General features: G+C 50.4%; 1 protein-coding gene across 1 annotated transcript in view; it reads right to left on the bottom strand.

Annotated features, from left to right (window-relative positions):
- Positions 1 to 20,843, bottom strand: part of pi4kab (phosphatidylinositol 4-kinase, catalytic, alpha b) — a 345,324-nt gene that overhangs the window by 295,771 nt on the left and 28,710 nt on the right. The window contains exons 4-5 of the mRNA XM_072473986.1: positions 18,733 to 18,821; positions 15,820 to 15,892 (exon numbers count right to left, since the gene is read on the bottom strand). Coding sequence (XP_072330087.1) covers positions 15,820 to 15,892; positions 18,733 to 18,821 — 162 coding nt within the window. The remainder of the gene's footprint in view (positions 1 to 15,819; positions 15,893 to 18,732; positions 18,822 to 20,843) is intronic.

Raw genomic sequence — 20,843 nt, 5'->3', positions numbered from 1 at the left:
GAGGAGGGACTGTATAGGGAAAGGCAAAGGCTGCATGTGGAATTTGACTTGCTGACCACAGGCACTGCAGAGGCACAATGGAGGAAGGCGCAGGGTGTACAGTATGAATATGGAGAGAAGGCGAGCAGATTGCTGGCACACCAATTGAGGAAAAGGGGAGCAGCGAGGGAAATAGGGGGGGTGAAAGACGAAGATGGAGAGACGGAGCGGGGAGCGGAGAGAGTGAATGAAGTGTTTAAGACATTTTATAAAAAATTGTATGAAGCTCAACCCCCGGATGGGAGGGAGAGAATGATGGAGTTTTTGGATCGGCTGGAAATTCCCAAGGTGGAAGAGCAGGAAAGGATGGGATTGGGAGCACAGATCACGGTAGAAGAAGTGGTGAAAGGAATTAGGAACATGCAGACGGGAAAGGCCCCGGGACCGGACGGATTCCCAGTTGAATTTTACAGAAAATATTTGGACTTGCTCGCCCCACTACTGACGAGGACCTTTAACGAGGCAAAGGAAAGGGGACAACTGCCCCCGACTATGTCAGAAGCAACGATATCGCTTCTTTTAAAGAAGGAAAAGGATCCGCTACAATGCGGGTCCTACAGACCAATCTCCCTCCTCAATGTAGATGCCAAGGTCTTGGCCAAGGTAATGGCAATGAGAATAGAGGAATGTGTCCCGGGGGTGGTTCATGAGGACCAAACTGGGTTTGTGAAGGGGAGACAGCTGAACACGAACATACGGAGGTTGTTAGGGGCAATGATGATGGCCCCACCAGAGGGTGAAACGGAGATAGTAGTGGCGATGGATGCCGAGAAAGCATTTGATAGAGTGGAGTGGGATTATCTGTGGGAGGTGTTGAGGAGATTTGGGTTCGGAGAGGGGTATGTTAGATGGGTGCAGCTGTTGTATAGGGCCCCAGTGGCGAGTGTGGTCACGAATGGACGGGGATCGGCATATTTTCGGCTCCATAGAGGGACAAGGCAGGGATGTCCTCTGTCCCCATTACTGTTTGCACTGGCGATTGAGCCCCTGGCGATAGCGCTGAGAGGTTCCAAGGGATGGAGGGGAATACTTAGGGGAGGAGAAGAACACCGGGTATCTTTATATGCGGATGATCTGCTACTATATGTGGCGGATCCAGCGGAGGGGATGCCAGAAATAATGCGGATACTTGGGGAGTTTGGGGATTTTTCAGGGTATAAATTGAACATGGGGAAGAGTGAGCTGTTTGTGGTGCATCCAGGGGAGCAGAGTAGAGAAATAGAAGACCTACCGTTGAGGAAGGTAACAAGAGACTTTCGTTACCTGGGGATCCAGATAGCTAAGAATTGGGGCACATTGCACAGGCTAAATTTGACGCGGTTGGTGGAACAGATGGAGGAAGACTTCAAGAGATGGGATATGGTAGCATTGTCAATGGCAGGGAGGGTGCAGGCGGTTAAGATGGTGGTCCTCCCGAGATTCCTCTTTGTGTTTCAGTGTCTCCCGGTGGTGATCACGAAGGCTTTTTTCAAAAGGATAGAAAAGAGTATCATGGGTTTTGTTTGGGCCGGGAAGACTCAGAGAGTGAGGAAGGGATTCTTACAGCGTAGTAGGGATAGGGGGGGGCTGGCACTACCGAGCCTAAGTGAGTATTATTGGGCCGCTAATATTTCAATGGTGAGTAAGTGGATGGGAGAGGAGGAAGGAGCGGCGTGGAAGAGATTAGAGAGGGCGTCCTGTAGGGGGACCAGCCTGCAGGCTATGGTGACAGCCCCATTGCCGTTCTCACCAAGGAACTATACCACGAGTCCGGTGGTGGTAGCTACACTGAAGATTTGGGGACAGTGGAGACGACATAGGGGAAAGACCGGAGCACTGGGGGGGTCCCCGATAAGAAACAACCATAGGTTTGCCCCGGGGGGAATGGATGGGGGATATGGAATGTGGCAAAGAGCAGGTATAACGCAATTGAAAGATCTATTTGTGGATGGGAAGTTTGCGAGTCTGGGAGCGCTGACCGAGAAATATGGGTTGCCCCAAGGGAATGCATTCAGGTACATGCAATTGAGGGCTTTTGCGAGGCAACAGGTGAGGGAATTCCCTCAGCTCCCGACACAAGAGGTGCAGGACAGAGTCATCTCAAAGAAATGGGTGGGGGACGGTAAGGTGTCGGATATATATAGGGAAATGAGAGACGAAGGGGAGACTATGATGGACGAACTAAAAGGGAAATGGGAAGAAGAGCTAGGGGAGGAGATTGAGGAGGGGATGTGGGCAGATGCCCTAAACAGGGTAAACTAGTCGTCCTCGTGCGCCAGGCTAAGCCTGATTCAGTTTAAGGTATTACACAGGGCACATATGACTGGAACACGGCTCAGTAAATTTTTTGGGGTGGAGGATAGGTGTGCGAGGTGCTCGAGAAGCCCAGCGAATCATACCCATATGTTTTGGTCATGCCCGGCACTACAGGGGTTTTGGATGGGGGTGACAAAGGTGCTTTCGAAAGTAGTAGGAGTCCGGGTCGAACCAAGCTGGGGGTTGGCTATATTTGGGGTTGCACAAGAGCCGGGAGTGCAGGAGGCGAAAGAGGCCGATGTTTTGGCCTTTGCGTCCCTAGTAGCCCGGCGCAGAATATTGCTAATGTGGAAAGAAGCCAAGCCCCCGGGGGTGGAGACCTGGATAAATGATATGGCGGGGTTCATAAAGTTAGAGCGGATTAAGTTCGTCCTAAGGGGGTCGGCTCAAGGGTTTACTAGGCGGTGGCAACCGTTCGTCGAATATCTTGCGGAAAGATAGATAGGGGAGAACAAAGAAGGCAGCAGCAGCGGCCCAGGACTTGGGGGGGGGGGGGGGGGGGGTGGCCTGAGACAAGGCAGTTGCCAATTAGGGCTAGTTTTTATTTTTTGTTATTTAATATTTATTTATTTGTTGTTGTTTTTGTTTAAATTTAAAAAGGTCATTATTATCTGTATTGTTACAATGTTGTGTAAAGGATGCACAATGTACTGTGTTGGTTGACCAAAAATTTTCAATAAAATATTATTTAAAAAAAAAATCATTGCTTGGAGGCTGGGCCCCTTACAGGACGCCATCTCCAATCTCTTCCACGCCGCTCCCTCCCCTTCTCCCATCCACTTACACACCATTGAGATATTGGCGGCCCAGTAGTAATCACTTAGGCTCGGTAGTGCCAGCCCCCCCCCCATCCCTACTACGCTGCAAGAACCCCCTCCTCACTCTCGGGGTCTTCCCGGCCCACACACAACTCATAACACCTTTCTCAATTCTCTTGAAAAAAGCCTTCGTGACCATCACCGGGAGGCACTGAAACACAAAGAGGAATCTCGGGAGGACTACCATTTTAACCGCCTGCACCCTACCTGCCAGTGACAGGGAAACCATGTCCCATCTCTTGAAATCCTCCTCCATCTGTTCCACCAATCGTGTTGAATTAAGCCGGTGTAAGGTTCCCCAATTCCTGGCTATCTGAATCCCTAAGTACCGGAAATCTCTTGTTACCTTCCTCAGCGGTAAATCATCTATTCCCCTGCTCTGCTCCCCCGGATGCACCACAAACAACTCACTTTTCCCCATGTTCAATTTGTACCCCGAAAAATCCCCAAACTCCCTAAGTATCTGCATTATCTCTGGCATCCCCTCCACTGGGTCCGCAACATGCAGCAATAAATCATCTGCATACAAAGATACCCGGTGTTCTTCTCCTCCCCTAAGCACTCCCCTTCACTTCCTGGAACCCCTCAGTGCTATGGCCAGGGGCTCAATCGCCAATGCAAACAGTAACGGAGACAGGGGACACCCCTGCCTCGTCCCTCTATGAAGACGGAAGTAATCAGACCTCTGTCTATTCGTGACCACACTCGCCACCGGGGCCCTATACAGCAGCTGTACCCATCCGATATACCCTTCTCCAAAACCAAATCTCCTCAGCACCTCCCACAGATAATCCCACTCCACTCTGTCGAATGCTTTCTCGGCATCCATCGCCACCACTATCTCCGCCTCCCCCTCTGGCGGGGGCATCATCATTACCCCTAGCAACCTCCGTATGTTCGTGTTCAGCTGTCTCCCCTTCACGAACCCGGTTTGGTCCTCATGGACCACCCCCGGGACACAGTCCTCTATCCTCGTCGCCATCACCTTGGCCTGAATCTTAGAATCTACATTTAAAAGGGAAATGGGCCTGTAGGACCCGCATTGCAGCGGGTCTTTTTCCTTCTTTAAAAGGAGCGATATCGTTGCCTCCGACATAGTCGGGGGCAGCTGCCCCCTTTCCCTAGCCTCATTAAAGGTTCTCGTCAAAAGCGGGGCCAGCAAGTCCATATACTTCCTATAAAATTCCACCGGGAATCCGTCTGGTCCCGGGGCCTTCCCCGCCTGCATGCTCCCAATCCCTTTCACGACCTCCTCCATCTCAATCTGTGCTCCCAGTCCCGCCCTCTCCTGCTCCTCCACCTTAGGGAATTCCAGCTGATCGAAGAAACACATCATTCTCTCCTTCCCTTCCGGGGGCTGAGCCTTATACAACCTTTCATAGAATGCCTTGAACACCCCGTTCACTCTCTCCGCTCCCTGTTCCATCTCTCCCTCCTCATATCTCACCCCCCCTATCTCCCTCGCTGCTCCCCTCTTCCTCAGTTGGTGGGCCAGTAACCGACTCGCCTTCTCTCCATATTCATACTGTACACCCTGTGCCCTCCTCCATTGTACCTCTGCATTACCCGTGGTCAACAGGTCAAATTCTACGTGTAGCCTTTGTCTTTCCCTGTACAGTCCCTCCTCCGGTGCCTCCGCATATTGCCTGTCCACCCTCAAAAGTTCTTTCAGCAACCGCTCCCTTTCCTTACCCTCCTGCTTTCCTTTATATGCCCTGATGGATATCAGTTCCTCTCTAACCACTGCCTTCAACGCCTCCCAGACCACTCCCACCTGAACCTCCCCATTGTCATTCAGCTCCAAGTACCTTTCAATACACCCCCTCACCCTTAAACATACCCCCTCATCCGCCAATAATCCCATATCCATTCTCCAGAGTGGGTGCTGTTCTTTTTCCTCTCCTACCTCCAGGTCCACCCAATGTGGAGCGTGGTCCGAGATAGCTATGGCCGTCTATTCCGTCCCTGTCACCTTCGGAATCAGTGCCCTTCCCAAAACAAAAAAGTCTATCCGTGAGTATACTTTGTGGACATAGGAGAAAAACGAGAACTCCTTACTCCTAGGCCTACTAAGTCTCCAGGGGTCTACTCCTCCCATCTGCTCCATGAAGTCCTTGAGCACCCTAGCCACTGCCGGCCTCCTCCCGGTTCTGGACCTCGACCGGTCCAGCCCTGGGTCCAGCACCGTATTAAAGTCTCCACCCATTACCAACTTTCCCGCCTCCAGGTCCGGGATACATCCCAACATACGCCTCATAAAATTTGCATCATCCCAGTTCGGGGCACATACGTTCACCAGAACCACCGCCTCCCCTTGCAATCTGCCACTCACCATCACGTATCTACCCCCACTACCCGCCATTATGGTCTTTGCCTCAAACAGTACCCGTTTCCCCACTAAAATAGCCACCCCGCTGTTCTTCGCGTCTAAACCCGAATGAAACACCTGCCCCACCCATCCTTTACGTAGTCTGACCTGGTCTGTCAGTTTCAGATGCGTCTCCTGCAACATAACCACATCTGCCTTTAATTTCTTTAGGTGTGCGAGTACCCGTGCCCTTTTAATCGGCCCGTTCAGCCCTCTCACGTTCCACGTGATCAGCCGGGTTGGGGGGCTCTTTACCACCCCCCCCCCTTGTCGACTAGCCATCCCCTTTTTTAACCCAGCTCCTCACCCGGTTCCCACGTACCCGTATATCCCCCCGACGGCGCCCTCCCGCCTCGACCACCCCACCCCATACCAGCTCCCCCTTCTCCTTAGCAGCAGCAACCCAGTTAACGCCCCCCCCCCCCTCCGCTAGATCCCTTTCTAGCGTAGTTGCACCCCCCATGTTGCTCCCAGAAGTCAGCAAACTCTGGCTGACCTCGGCTTCCCCCTTGTCCTCTGGCCCACTGTGCGAGGCCCCCTCCTTCCTGCGTCCCTGTTCCCGCCATAATTACCATAGCGCGGGAACAAAGCCCGCGTTTCCCACTTGGCCCCGCCCCTAATAACCGGCGCCCACAGTTCCTCATCCCCCCCCCCCACCACCACCACAACATGGGGAAGAGAGAAATGTTACAGGGTCGCAAGATTAACAACTTGAAAAATCACCCCCTCCCCCTTTTTCCCCCCCTCACCCCACATAATCACCCCACCACTGTCACAAACGTTCTTTTTCTCGCCCGCCTATTCCAGCTTCTCGTCCACAATAAATGTCCACGCCTCTTCTGCCGTCTCAAAGTAGTGGTGCTTCCCTTGGTGTGTGCCGGCTGCAACATTCCGAATTTGACCTTCTTTTTGTGAAGCACCGCCTTAGCCCGATTAAAACTTGCCCTCCTTCTCGCCACCTCCGCACTCCAATCCTGGTATACGCGGATCACCGCGTTCTCCCACCTACAGCTCCGAGTTTTCTTCGCCCATCTGAGGAGCACTCTCTGTCATTATAGCGGAGAAACCTCACCACTATAGCTCGAGGTATTTCTCCAGCCCTCGGTCTTCGCGCCATAACTCGATAAGCTCCCTCCACCTCCAAAGGGCCCGCCGGGGCCTCCAATCCCATTAGCAAATGAAGCATCGTGCTCACATATGCCCCGACGTCCGCCCCCTCTGCGCCTTCGGGAAGACCCAGGACCCTTAAATTCTTCCTCCTCGAATTGTTCTCCAGCACTTCCAGCCTTTCCACACACCTTTTATGCTGTGCCTCGTGCATCTCTGTCTTCACCACCAGGCCCTGTATTTTGTCTTCATTTTCAGCAGCCTTTGCCTTCACGACCCGAAGCTCCTGCTCCTGGGTCTTTAGCCCCTCTTTTAGCCCTTCAATCGCCTGTAATATCGGGGCCAACAGCTCCTTCTTCAACTCCTTCTTCAGCTCTTCTACACAGCGCCGCAGGAACTCTTGTTGGTCCGGGCCCCATATCAAACGGCCACCTTCCGACGCCATCTTGCTTTGAGCTTGCCTTCCTTGCCGCTGCTCTAGAGGATCCTCCGCGATCCGGCCGCTTTCCTCTCCCTTTTCCATACGTGTCCGGGGGGATTCCCTTCTGGTTTACCGCACAGTGTTTTTAGCCGTTAAAATTGCTGCTGGGGCTCCTATTAAGAGCCCAAAAGTCCGTTCCACCGGGAGCTGCCGAAACGTGCGACTTAGCTGGTCATCGCCGCACCCAGAAGTCATCAACTTCTGTCTTAAAGACACTCAACGTCCCGGCCTCCACCGCCCTCTGTGGCAATGAATTCCACAGACCCACCACACTCTGGCTGAAGAAATTTCTCCCCATCTCTGTTCTAAAGTGACTCCCTTTTATTCTAAGGCTGTGCCCCCAGGTCCTAGTCTCCCCTGCTAATGGAAACAACTTCCCTACATCCACCCTATCTAAGCCATTCATTATCTTGTAAGTTTCTATTAGATCTCCCCTCAACCTCCTAAACTCCAATGAATATAATCCCAGGGTCCTCAGACGTTCATCGTATGTTAGGCCTACCATTCCTGGGATCATCCGTGCGAATCTCCGCTGGACCCGCTCCAGTGCCAGTATGTCCTTCCTGAGGTGTGGGGCCCAAAATTGCTCACAGTATTCTAAATGGGGCCTAACTAATGCTTTATAAAGCTTCAGAAGTACAGCCCTGCTTTTATATTCCAAGCCTCTTGAGATGAATGACAACATTGCATTTGCTTTCTTAATTACGGACTCCACCTGCAAGTTTACCTTTAGAGAATCCTGGACTAGGACTCCCAAGTCCCTTTGCACTTCAGCATTATGAATTTTGTCACCGTTTAGAAAATAGTCCATGCCTCTATTCTTTTTTCCAAAGTGCAAGACCTCGCACTTGCCCACGTTGAGTTTCATCAGCCATTTGTTGGACCACTCTCCTAAACTGTCTAAATCTTTCTGCAGCCTCCCCACCTCCTCCATACTACCTGCCCCTCCACCTATCTTTGTATCATCGGCAAACTTAGCCAGAATGCCCCCAGTCCCGTCAACTAGATCGTTAATATATAAAGAGAACAGCTGTGGCCCCAACACTGAACCCTGCGGGACACCACTCGTCACCGGTTGCCATTCCGAAAAAGAACCTTTTATCCCAACTCTCCGCCTTCTGCCTGACAGCCAATTGTCAACCCATGTTAGTACCTTGCCTCGAATACCATGGGCCCTTATTTTACGCAGCAGTCTCCCGTGAGGCACCTTATCAAAGGCCTTTTGGAAGTCAAGATAGATAACATCCATTGGCTCTCCTTGGTCTAACCTATTTGTTATCTCTTCAAAGAACTCTAACAGGTTTGTCAGGCACGACCTCCCCTTACTAAATCCATGCTGACTTGTCCTAATCCGACCCTGCACTTCCAAGAATTTAGAAATCTCATCCTTAAAATGGATTCTAGAATCTTGCCAACAACCGAGGTTAGGCTAATTGGCCTATAATTTTCCATCTTTATCCTTGTTCCTTTCTTGAACAGGGGGGTTACAACAGCGATTTTCCAATCCTCTGGGACTTTCCCTGACTCCAGTGACTTTCGAAAGATCATAACTAACGCCTCCACTATTTCTTCAGCTATCTCCTTTAGAACTCTAGGATGTAGCCCATCTGGGCCTGGAGATTTATCAATTTTTAGACCTCTTAGTTTCTCTAGCACTTTCTCCTTTGTGATGGCTACCATATTCAACTCTGCCCCCTGACTCTCCGGAATTGTTGGGATATTACTCATGTCTTCTACTGTGAAGACTGACGCAAAGTACTTATTCAGTTCCTCAGCTATGTCCTTGTCTCCCATCACAAAATTACCAGCGTCATTTTGGAGCTGCCCAATGTCAACTTCTGCCTACCGTTTGTTTTTAATGTATTTAAAGAAACTTTTACTATCATTCCTAATGTTACTGGCTAGCCGACCTTCAAATTTGATCCTCTCTTTCCTTATTTCTCGCTTTGTTATCCTCTGTTTGTTTTTGTAGCCTTCCCAATCTTCTGACTTCCCACTACGCTTTGCCACATTATAGGCTTTCTCTTTTGCTTTGATGCATTCCCTAACTTCCTTTGTCAGCCATGGCTGCCTAATCCCCCCTCTGATAACCTTTCTTTTCTTTGGGATGAACCTCTGTACTGTGTCCTCAATTACTCCCAGAAACTCCTGCCATTGCTGTTCTACTGTCTTTCCCACTCGGCTCTGCTCTCAGTCGATTTTCGTCAGTTCCTCCCTCATGCCCCTGTAGTTACCTTTATTTAACTGTAACACCTTTACATCTGATTCTACCTTCTTTCTTTCAAATTGGAGATTGAATTCTACCATATTATGATCACTGCCTATTCTGTAAATATGCTCACAGCTAATATGCAGCAAATTGGTGCAGGAATCAAATAGCAGCTTTTGACCTTTTAATGGAGTTACCCGTGACCCACAAGCAATAACAATGATCGCAGGACTGAAACATTTTACAGTTGGTCAGTAACTCTTTCCTCTAGTCTACCATTTCAAACCACTTATCATTTCCTTTATCAAGATTCTGGGACTAAATACGCCTGCATCCTCTATTCTTTTTCTTTTTTTTAATAAAATATATTTTATTCAAATTTTTCGGCCAAACAAAACAATACAAAGGTTTTCCCTTTTTACAACAATACAACAATATAAATAACAGTGACCGTTTTAACAAGTAAATAAATAATATATAAACTAAATGGCAACTGCCATAACAAAAATAACTCTCCAGATAATAAAATCAAACAATCCAATATACATAACCAAGTACAAATATCTATACCAAAACCACCCCTGAGGACCCACCCGAGCCCTCCCCCCCCCCCCCCCCCCCCCCCGCCCCCCCCCCCCACCCACCCTCCCCCCTGGGTTGCTGCTGTTACCTTCCCATTTCCTTCATCGTTCTGCGAGGTAGTCAATGAACGGTTGCCACCGCCTGGTGAACCCCTGAGCCGAACCCCTTAGTGCGAACTTTATCCGTTCTAGTTTTATAAACCCTGCCAAGTCGTTTATCCAGGTCTCCACGCCCGGGGTTTTGGCTTCCTTCCACATAAGCAATATCCTTCGCCGGGCTACTAGGGACGCAAAGGCCAAAACATCAGCCTATCTCGCCTCCTGCACTCCCGGCTCTTCTGCAACCCCAAATATAGCCAACCCCCAGCTTGGCTCGACCCGGACCCCCCACCACCTTCGAAAGCACATTTGCCACCCCCACCCAGAACCCCTGCAGTGCCGGGCATGACCAAAACATGTGGGTGTGGTTTGCTAGGCTTCTCGAGCATCTTCCACACCTATCCTCTACCCCGAAAAATTGACTGAGCCTTGCTCCGGTCATATGCGCCCTGTGCAAAACCTTGAATTGTATCAGGCTTAGCCTGGCGCACGAGGATGACGAGTTTACCCTACGTAGGGCATCAGCCCACAGCCCCTCCTCAATCTCTTCCCCCAGCTCTTCCCATTTTCCCTTCAGCTCATCCGCCATGATCTCCCCCTTGTCCCTCATTTCCCTGTATATATCCAACACCCTACCATCCCCCACCCATGTCCCTGAGATCACTCTATCTTGAATCTCCTGCGTCGGGAGCTGCGGGAATTCCCTCACCTGTTGCCTCGCAAAAGCCCTCAGTTGCATGTACCGAAATGCATTCCCTTGGGGCAACCCATATTTTTCCGTCAGCGCTCCCAGACTCGCAAACGTCCCGTCTAAGAACAGATCTCTCAGTTGCACAATCCCAGCTCTCTGTCATGCTCCAAATCCCCCATCTATTCTCCCCGGGACAAACCGATGATTATTTCTTGTCGGGGACCGCACCGAGGCTCCCGTCCTTCCCCTATGTTGTCTCCACTGCCCCCAAATTTTCAGTGTTGCCACCACCACTGGACTTGTGGTGTATTTCTTCGGGGAGAAGGGCAACGGCGCCGTCGCCAGTGCTTGTAGGCTGGTTCCTTTGCAGGACGCCATTTCCAATCTCTTCCATGCCCCTCCCTCCCCTTCTCCCATCCACTTACACACCATTGAGATATTGGCGGCCCAGTAGTATTCACTTAGGCTCAGTAGTGCCAGTCCCCCCCTATCCCTGCTACACTGCAAAAACCCCCTCCTCACTCTCGGGGTCTTCCTAGCCCACACAAAACTCATGACACTTTTCTCGATTTTCTTGAAAAAAGCCTTCGTGACCATCACCGGGAGGCACTGAAACACAAAAAGGAATCTCGGGAGGACTACCATTTTGACCGCCTGCACCCTACCCACCAGTGACAGGGACACCATGTCCCATCTCTTAAAATCCTCCTCCATCTGTTCCACCAATCATGTTAAATTAAGCCTATGTAAGGTTCCCCAACTCCTGGCTATCTGAATCCCTAAGTATCGGAAATCTCTTGTTACCTTCCTCAGCGGTAAATCATCTATTCCCCTGCTCTGCTCCCCCGGATGCACCACAAACAACTCACTCTTCCCCATATTCAATTTGTACCCCGAGAATTCCCCAAACTCCCTGAGTGTCTGCATTATCTCAGACATCCCCTCCACTGGGTCCGCAACATACAGCAATAAATCATCTGCATACAATGATACCCGGTGTTCTTCTCCTCCCGAGTACTCCCCTCCACTTCCTGGAGCCCCTCAGTGCTATGGCCAGGGGCTCAATCGCCAATGCAAACAGTAACGGAGACAGGGGACACCCCTGCCTCGTCCCTCTATAAAGACGTCCAATAAACCCTTCTCCAAAAGCAAATCTCCTCAGCACTTCCCACAGATAGTCCCACTCCACTCTGTCGAATGCTTTCTCGGCGTCCATCGCCACCACTATCTCAGTCTCCGCCTCTCTGGTGGGGGCATCATCATCACCCCTAGCAGCCTCCGTATGTTCGTGTTCAGCTGTCTCCCCTTAACAAACCCAGTTTGATCCTCGTGGACCACCCCCAGGACACAGTCCTCTATCCTCGTCGCCATCACCTTGGCCAGGAGCTAAGCATCTACGTTTAAAAGGGAAATGGGCCTGTAGGACCCACACTGCAGCGGGTCTTTTTCCTTCTTCAAAAGGAGCGATATCGTCGCCTCCGACATAGTCGGGGGCAACTTCCCCCTTTCCCTGGCCTCATTAACGGTTCTCGTCAAAAGCGGGGCCAGTAGGTCCATATATTTCCTATAAAATTCCACCGAGAATCCGTCCAGTCCCGGGGCCTTCCCCGCCTGCATGCTCCCAATCCCTTTTACCACCTCCTCCATCTCAATCTGTGCTCCCAGTCCCGCCCTCTCCTGCTCCTCCACCTTCGGGAATTCCAGCTGATCCAGGAAACACATCATTCCCTCCTTCCCTTCCGAGGGCTGAGCCTGATATAACTTCTCATAGAATGCCTTGAACACCCCGTTCACTCTCTCCGCTCCCCATTCCATCTCTCCCTCCTCATCTCTCACCCCACCTATCTCCCTCGCTGCTCCCCTCTTCCTCAATTGGTGGGCCAGTAGCCGACCCGCCTTCTCTCCATACTCATACTGTACACCCTGTGCCCTCCTCCACTGTGCCTCTGCCTTACCCGTGGTCAGCAGGTCAAATTCCACATGTAACCTTTGTCTTTCCCTGTACAGTCCCTCCTCCGGTGCCTCCGCATATTGCCTGTCCACCCTCAGAAGTTCTTTCAACAATCGCTCCCTTTCTTTACCCTCTTGCTTCCCTTTATGTGCCCTTATGGATATCAGTTCCCCTCTGACCACCGCCTTCAACGCCTCCCAGACCACTCCCACCTGAACCTCTCCGTTGTCATTAAGCTCCAAGTACCTTTCGATACAACCCCTCGCCCTTAAACATACCCCCTCATCCGCCAATAAGCCCATATCCATTCTCCAGAGTGGGTGCTGTTCTTTTTCCTCTCCTACCTCCAGGTCTACCCAATGTTGAGCGCGGTCCGAAATGGCTATGGCCATATACTCCGTCCCTGTCACCTTCGGAATCAGTGCCCTTCCCAAGACAAAAAAGTCTATCCGTGAGTATACTTTGTGAACATGGGAGAAAAATGAGAACTCCTTACTCCTAGGCCTAATAAATCTCCAGGGGTCTACTCCTCCCATCTGCTCCATGAAGTCCTTGAGCACCCTGGTCGCTGCCGGCCTCCTCCCGGTCCTGGACCTCGACCGGTCCAGCCCTGGATCAAGCACCGTATTGAAATCTCCCCCCATTACCAACTTTCCCGCCTCCAGGTCCGGGATACGTCCCAGCATACGCCTCATAAAATTTGCATCATCCCAGTTCGGGGCGTATACGTTCACCAGAATCACCGCCTCCCCTTGCAATCTGCCACTCACCATCACATATCTACCCCCACTATGGTCTTTGCCTCAAACAGTACCCGTTTCCCCAGTAAGATAGCCACCCCCCGACTCTTCGCATCTAAACCCGAATGAAACACCTGCCCCACCCATCCTTTACGTAGTCTGACCTGGTCTATCAGTTTCAGGTGCGTCTCCTGCAACATAACCACATCTGCCTTTAATTTCTTTAGGTGTGCGAGCACCCGTGCCCTTTTATTCGGCCCGTTCAGCCCTCTCACGTTCCACGTGATCAGCCGGGTTGGGAGGCTCTTTACCCCCCCCTCCCCCCTTGTCGACTAGCCATCCCCTTTTTTAACCCAGCTCCTCACCCGGTTCCCACGTACTTGTATATCCCACCGACGGTGCCACCCCCCCCGCCTCGACCACCGCATCCCATAACAGCTCCCCCTTCTCCTTAGCAGCAGCAACCCAGTTAACCCCCCCCCCCCTCTCCGCTAGATCCCCCTCTAGCGTAATTGCACCCCCCATGTTGCTCCCAGAAGTCAGCGAACTCTGGCTGACCTCGGCTTCCCCCCTTGTCCTCGGCCCCCACTGTGCGAGGCCCCCTCCTTCCTGCGTCCCCGTTCCCGCCACAATTAACACTCGGCCCCGCCCCTAATGGCGCATTTCCCTTCTCCTTCCCGTCCCACCGGCGCCCACAGTTCCTCATACACTCCTCCCCCTCCCCCCCCCCCCCCCCCCCCCCCCCCCCCCCCCCCCCCCCCCCCCCCCCCCCCCCCCCCCCCCCCATGGGGAGAGAGAAACTGTTACAGGACCACAGAATTAACAAATAGAAAAATCATCCCCCTCCCCCCCCCCCCCCTTCCCCTTCCTCGCCCCACATAATCACCCCACCACTTTGTCCCAGAAGCTCTTTCTCGCGCCAGACTATTCCAGCTTCTCGTCCACAATGAATGTCCACGCCTCTTCTTCAGTCTCAAAGTAGTGGTACTTCCCTTGGTGTGTGACCCAGTGTCTCGCCGGTTGCAACATTCCAAATTGAACCTTCTTTTTGTGAAGCACCGCCTTAGCCCGATTGAAACTTGCCCTCCTTCTTGCCACCTCCGCACTCCAATCCTGGTATACGCGGATCACCGCGTTCTCCCACCTACAATTCCGCGTTTTCTTCGCCCATCTGAGGACCATCTCTCTGTCATTGTCGCGGAGAAACCTCACCACTATAGCTCGAGGTATTTCTCCAGCCTTTGGTCTTCGCGCCAGAACTCGATAGACTCCCTCCACCTCCAAAGGGCCCGTCGGGGCCTCCAATCCCATTAGCGAGTGAAGCATCGTGCTCACATATGTCCCGACGTCCGCCCCTTCTACGCCTTCGGGAAGACCCAGGACTCTTAAATTCTTCCTCCTCGAATTATTCTCCAGTGCTTCCAACCTCTCCACACACCTTTTGTGCTGTGCCTCGTGCGTTTCTGCCTTCACCACCAGGCCCTGTATTTCATCTTCATTTTCAGCAGTCTTTGCCTTCACGGCCCGAAGCTCCAACTCCTGGGTCCTCTGCTCCTCCTTTACCCCTTCAATCGCCTGTAATATCGGGGCCAACACTTCCTTCTTCAACTCCTTCTTCAGCTCTTCCACACAGCGCCGCAGGAACTCTTGTTGCTCCGGGCCCCATAACAAACGGCACCTTCCGACGCCATCTTGCTTTGAGCTTCCCTTCCTTGCCGCTGCTCCAGAAGATCCTCCGTAATCCGGCCGCTTTCCTCTCCCTTTTCCATACGTGTCCGGGGGGATTCCCTTCTGGTTTACCGCAGTGTTTTTGGCCGTTTGAATTGCCGTTGGGGCTCCTATTAAGAGCCCAAAAGTCCGTTCCAACGGGAGGTGCCGAAACGTGCGATTCAGCTGGTCATTGCCGCACCCGGAAGTCTCCTGTATCCTCTTTTCAAAAGAAATTCATCTGATATTTTACAAAGAAAGTCCGCCCTGGCTTTTTAATGCACTAATGCCGATGTTTGATATTCCATTACCATCTTATTAAAAATGATATCCAAATGTAATTTCTTACAGCCTTAACTTTGTCACTGAATCCTGCACCTGGCATCTTTCCTGAAGTGGAGATGCCGGCGTTGGGCTGGAGTGGGCACAGTAAGAAGTCTCACAACACGAGGTTAAAGTCCGATAGGTTTGTTTTGAATCAATAGCTTTCGGAGCGCAGCTCCTTCATCAGGTGAGTGTCCTTCACCTGAGGAAGGAGCCGTGCTCCGAAAGCTAGTGATTTGAAACAAACCTGTTGGACTTGAACCTGGTGTTGTAAGACTTCTATCTTTCCTGAGCCCAGGCTTTCAGTAACTGTCAGTAACTATTCATGATAATTGCGCGCAGTAATTTCTTCATAAGGGTCTGAACCAGGGTCTTACAATACCGTTGTTTCAGAGAAGTCAATCAATACCTTTATCCTGAGTCTGAGGTGCCAGACACATTCCCAGCAGCACTTCCATGACATCCAGTATAGCCTCGAGAACCTGTAAAATAAATCAAAAAAATAACAAAACTCAATGTCCACCAAACTCTCTCAATTCTTTCATTTGAAAACGAGTTGCAAATGCAAGCAGGCTACAGTGAGGCACTCCCGACAGGCAGACCTACAAATGCGACAAGGAATGTGAAGTGCCGCTCCCACCTATTAAGGTAAGTAATAACCAATATATATATATATATATATATATATATTAGTCTTTTTCTGGCATCAAGTCAAAGGAGTGCATTTCAATTGAACCGTTTAACAGTAATGACTATGGACAGCACGGTGGCGTAGTGGGTTAGCACTGCTGCCTCACGGAGCCGAGGTCCCAGGTTTTATCCCGGCTCTGGGTCACTGTCCGTGTGAAGTTTGCACATTTTCCCCGTGTTTGCGTGGGTCTCGCCCCCACAACCCAAAGATGTGCAGGCTAGGTGGATTGGCCACGCAAAATTGCCCCTTAATTGGGTAATCTAAATTTATAAAAAACAGTTGGGGCCACTGCTGTTTGTCATTTTTATAAATGACCTGGAGGAGGACGTAGAAGGATGGGTGAGTAAATTTGCAGATGACACTAAAGTCGGTGGAGTTGTGGACAGTGCGGAAGGATGTTACAAGTTACAGAGGGACATAGATAAGCTGCAGCGCTGGGTTGAGATGTGGCAAATGGAGTTTAATGCAGAAAAGTGTGAGGTGATTCATTTTGGAAGGAATAACAGGAAGACAGAGTACTGGGCTAATGGTAAGATTCTTGGCAGTGTGGATGAGCAGAGAGATCTCGGTGTCCATGTACATAGATCCCTGAAAGTTGCCACCCAGGTTGAGAGGGTTGTTAAGAAGGCGTACGGTGTGTTAGCTTTTATTGGTAGAGGGATTGAGTTTCGGAGCCATGAGGTCATGTTGCAGCTGTACAAAACTCTGGTGCGGCCACATTTGGAGTATTGCTTGCAATTCTGGTCGCCGCATTATAGGAAGGATGTGGAAGCATTGGAAAGGGTGCAGAGGAGATTTACCAGAATGTTGCCTGGTATGGAGGGAAGATCTTATGAGGAAAGGTTAAGAGGTGACTTAATTGAGGCATACAAGATGATCAGAGGATTGGATAGGGTGGACAGTGAGAGCCTTTTTCCTCGGATGGTGATGTCTAGCACGAGGGGACATAGCTTTAAATTGAGGGGAGATAGATATAGGACAGATGTCAGAGGTAGATTCTTTACTCAGAGAGTAGTAAGGGCGTGGAATGCCCTGCCTGCAACAGTAGTGGACTCGCCAACACTCAGGGCATTCAAATGGTCATTGGATAGACATATGGACGACAAGGGAATAGTGTACATAGAACATAGAACATAGAACAATACAGCGCAGTACAGGCCCTTCGGCCCACGATGTTGCACCGAAACAAAAGCCATCTAACCTACACTATGCCATTATCTTCCATATGTTTATCCAATAAACTTTTAAATGCCCTCAATGTTGGCGAGTTCACTACTGTAGCAGGTAGGGCATTCCACGGCCTCACTACTCTTTGCGTAAAGAACCTACCTCTGACCTCTGTCCTATATCTATTACCCCTCAGTTTAAAGCTATGCCCCCTCGTGCCAGCCATATCCATCCGCGGGAGAAGGCTCTCACTGTCCACCCTATCTAACCCCCTGATCATTTTGTATGCCTCTTTTAAGTCTCCTCTTAACCTTCTTCTCTCCAACGAAAACAACCTCAAGTCCATCAGCCTTTCCTCATAAGATTTTCCCTCCATACCAGGCAACATCCTGGTAAATCTCCTCTGCACCCGCTCCAAAGCCTCCACGTCCTTCCTATAATGCGGTGACCAGAACTGTACGCAATACTCCAAATGCGGCCGTACCAGAGTTCTGTACAGCTGCAACATGACCTCCTGACTCCGGAACTCAATCCCTCTACCAATAAAGGCCAACACTCCATAGGCCTTCTTCACAACCCTATCAACCTGGGTGGCAACTTTCAGGGATCCATGTACATGGACACCTAGATCCCTCTGCTCATCCACACTTTCAAGAACTTTACCATTAGCCAAATATTCCGCATTCCTGTTATTCCTTCCAAAGTGAATCACCTCACACTTCTCTACATTAAACTCCATTTGCCACCTCTCAGCCCAGCTCTGCAGCTTATCTATATCCCTCTGTAACCTGCTACATCCTTCCACACTATCGACACCACCACCAACTTTAGTATCGTCTGCAAATTTACTCACCCACCCTTCTGCGCCTTCCTCTAGGTCATTGATAAAAATGACAAACAGCAACGGCCCCAGAACAGATCCTTGTGGTACTCCACTTGTGACTGAACTCTATTCTGAACATTTCCCATCAACCACCACCCTCTGTCTTCTTTCAGCTAGCCAATTTCTGATCCACATCTCTAAATCACCCTCAATCCCCAGCCTCCGTATTTTCTGCAATAGCCTACCGTGGGGAACCTTATCAAACGCTTTACTGAACTCCATATACACCACATCAACTGCTCTACCCTCGTCTACCTGTTCAGTCACCTTGTCAAAGAACTCGATAAGGTTTGTGAGGCATGACCTACCCTTCACAAAGCCATGCTGACTATCCCTGATCATATTATTCCTATCTAGATGGTTATAAATCTTATCTCTTATAGTGTAGATGGGCTTTAGAGTGGTTTCACAGGTCGGCGCAACATCGAGGGCCGAAGGGCCTGTACTGCGCTGTAATGTTCTATGTTCTATAAAATGCGCACAATCACACAATCTAATTGATTGCCGATTACCAAGGTTTTAGACATTTCCATCAAAGGTAATTTCTCTGAAGTATCAGAGGAGTATTACAGGGGCCTCACCTGTACCCTTAACGTAGGTTCCCTTTGGGCTACATCGAAAAGTAGAGTCACCAAACAGAAGCTGAAGTTTTCGGCAACTGGAAGCTTTCCTGCAAGATAGAAAAATTAACAAATTGCAAGTACTCTTGCGCACCTCTGACCGCACGGTCAACCTAACTGTAACATCCAATCTGTGTCTTCAGCAACTTTCCATTCCGAAGCCATCAATCTGAGGCGCTGCTACTCCAAACATTCGGGGACAATGTGAAAAATCCTTCACCGGGGTTAAAAAGGCAAACGGTGAACTTCAGTTCAATCAGTGCCGTACTGTTACAAGTTACAGAAGCACAGTTCTTGCTGGTTTCTAGCTTCATAACAGTAACACAATCGAGCCCAACATTGAGAAATTCTGTTACATTCAGCACATACAAGGTGAAATCTAAAATAGTAACACGAGAATACCTTCTATCCACCCACTTATCACACATTTACAGCACAAAAATAGGCCATTTGGGCCAACAAACCCATACTGGTATTTATGTTCCACACGTGTACAGGTTAAAAATATAATTCTTCCCCTCCTGTGAGGTCTAATACAGCTCAACCATGAAAATCAAAAAGGTTTCCTGTGCACAATAACTACCAAATACATTGATCATGGCATTGCACTGAAGATTACATGTGTGGTACTCCATTGCTACTTACAATGTTGCTTTACTACAATTTACTACTGTCGTCAGAGTGGCAGGGTGGTTAGCACTGTTGCTTCACAGTACCAGCGACCCAGGTTCAGTTTTGGCTGTCATAATATACATCGATGTGTATAATGGAGTGCAGACAGGCAGTGATTGACACACAGGATGACCAGTAAGCACACAGAACAGTGCAGCCAATCACCAGACAGGACACGACCACTATAAAGTCAGAGGGCACCAGTTTTCCCGCTCTCTCGGGACCCAGCCTGTGAGAGTCAGAGCTCGTGAGCTGGCCAGTGCCTCCACCATATGGTAGCTAGTAAGTCTGGTCAGGCTAGTATCAGGTCTCCAGTCAAGTCACCATAGTGTCGACCCACAGTTGAACATGTATAATAGTTTGGATGTTGAATAAAATCGTGTTGCATTTTATCAAGTGTTGGAGGTCTGTCACTCGCTACACTGCATCCAAGTGCAGTTCACCTCGACCCAGCACATCATGGTACCAGCTGAGTGATGCTGAAAATTTGACGTACCTACCTTGAGGGAATCAGCGCTGACCAGCAAACAGCCATCCGGTGACATGGAAAACGTCCGCCCTCCTACGCAGCTCCGCATCGCCGGCAACCTTGGTGCAAATTGGAGGATCTTCAAACAAAGTTCCAACTCTATCTCAAAGCCACCGATCTTGAGTCCGCATCGGACGCCAGGAAAATCGCACTATTCCTCTCCACAGCTGGGGACCACGCCATCCACATCTACAACTCCCTTACATTCGCTGAAGGCGAAGACAAGACGAAATTTAAAACAGTCCTACTGAAGTTCGACAGCCACTACGACATTGAGGTGAATGAGAGCTTTGAACGGTACGCTTTCCAGAAGAGGCTTCAGGGTAAGGATGAACCTTTTTAATCCTTTCTGACCCATCTCCGCATCCTCGCGCAGTCACGTAATATGACTCGACCACTGATTCCATGATCCGGGATCAGATCGTTTTCGGGGTCCACTCCGATTCCATTCGCCAGCAGCTCCTGAAAGTCAAGCAGCTCACCCTCACCATCGCCATCGAAACGTGCGTTCTCCACGAACATGCTACCAATCGGTACTCCCACATCAGAGCGGCAGAAACGGCAAAGCTAACCTCCCACGAGGCACAACGGGTGCAGCCATCGCACAAATGCAGGGCCTAGGTATTGACGAGAGTTGCCATTCTGCACGCTTTTCCCGGGCCCCTGCGCATGCACGCCACGACCGAGGGGACGGCAAGACCGACAACCAGACTGCGCAGGTGCGTATGTCGTTCGACTGCACTGCGCATGCGTGATGGCGCACGGAACGCACTGACGTTGGTGTCATGACGTGTCCGAATTGTGGCTCCACCCATTTAAAGCGGCAATGTCCAGCAAAATCACGACGGTGTCTACAGTGTGGCAAGCTTGG

The sequence above is a fragment of the Scyliorhinus torazame genome, chromosome 1 (genome assembly GCF_047496885.1).
Source record: "Scyliorhinus torazame isolate Kashiwa2021f chromosome 1, sScyTor2.1, whole genome shotgun sequence".
NCBI lineage: Eukaryota > Metazoa > Chordata > Chondrichthyes > Carcharhiniformes > Scyliorhinidae > Scyliorhinus > Scyliorhinus torazame.
The sequence above is the reverse complement of the archived record's forward strand: the minus strand, read 5'-3'. Positions and strand labels throughout refer to the sequence as shown.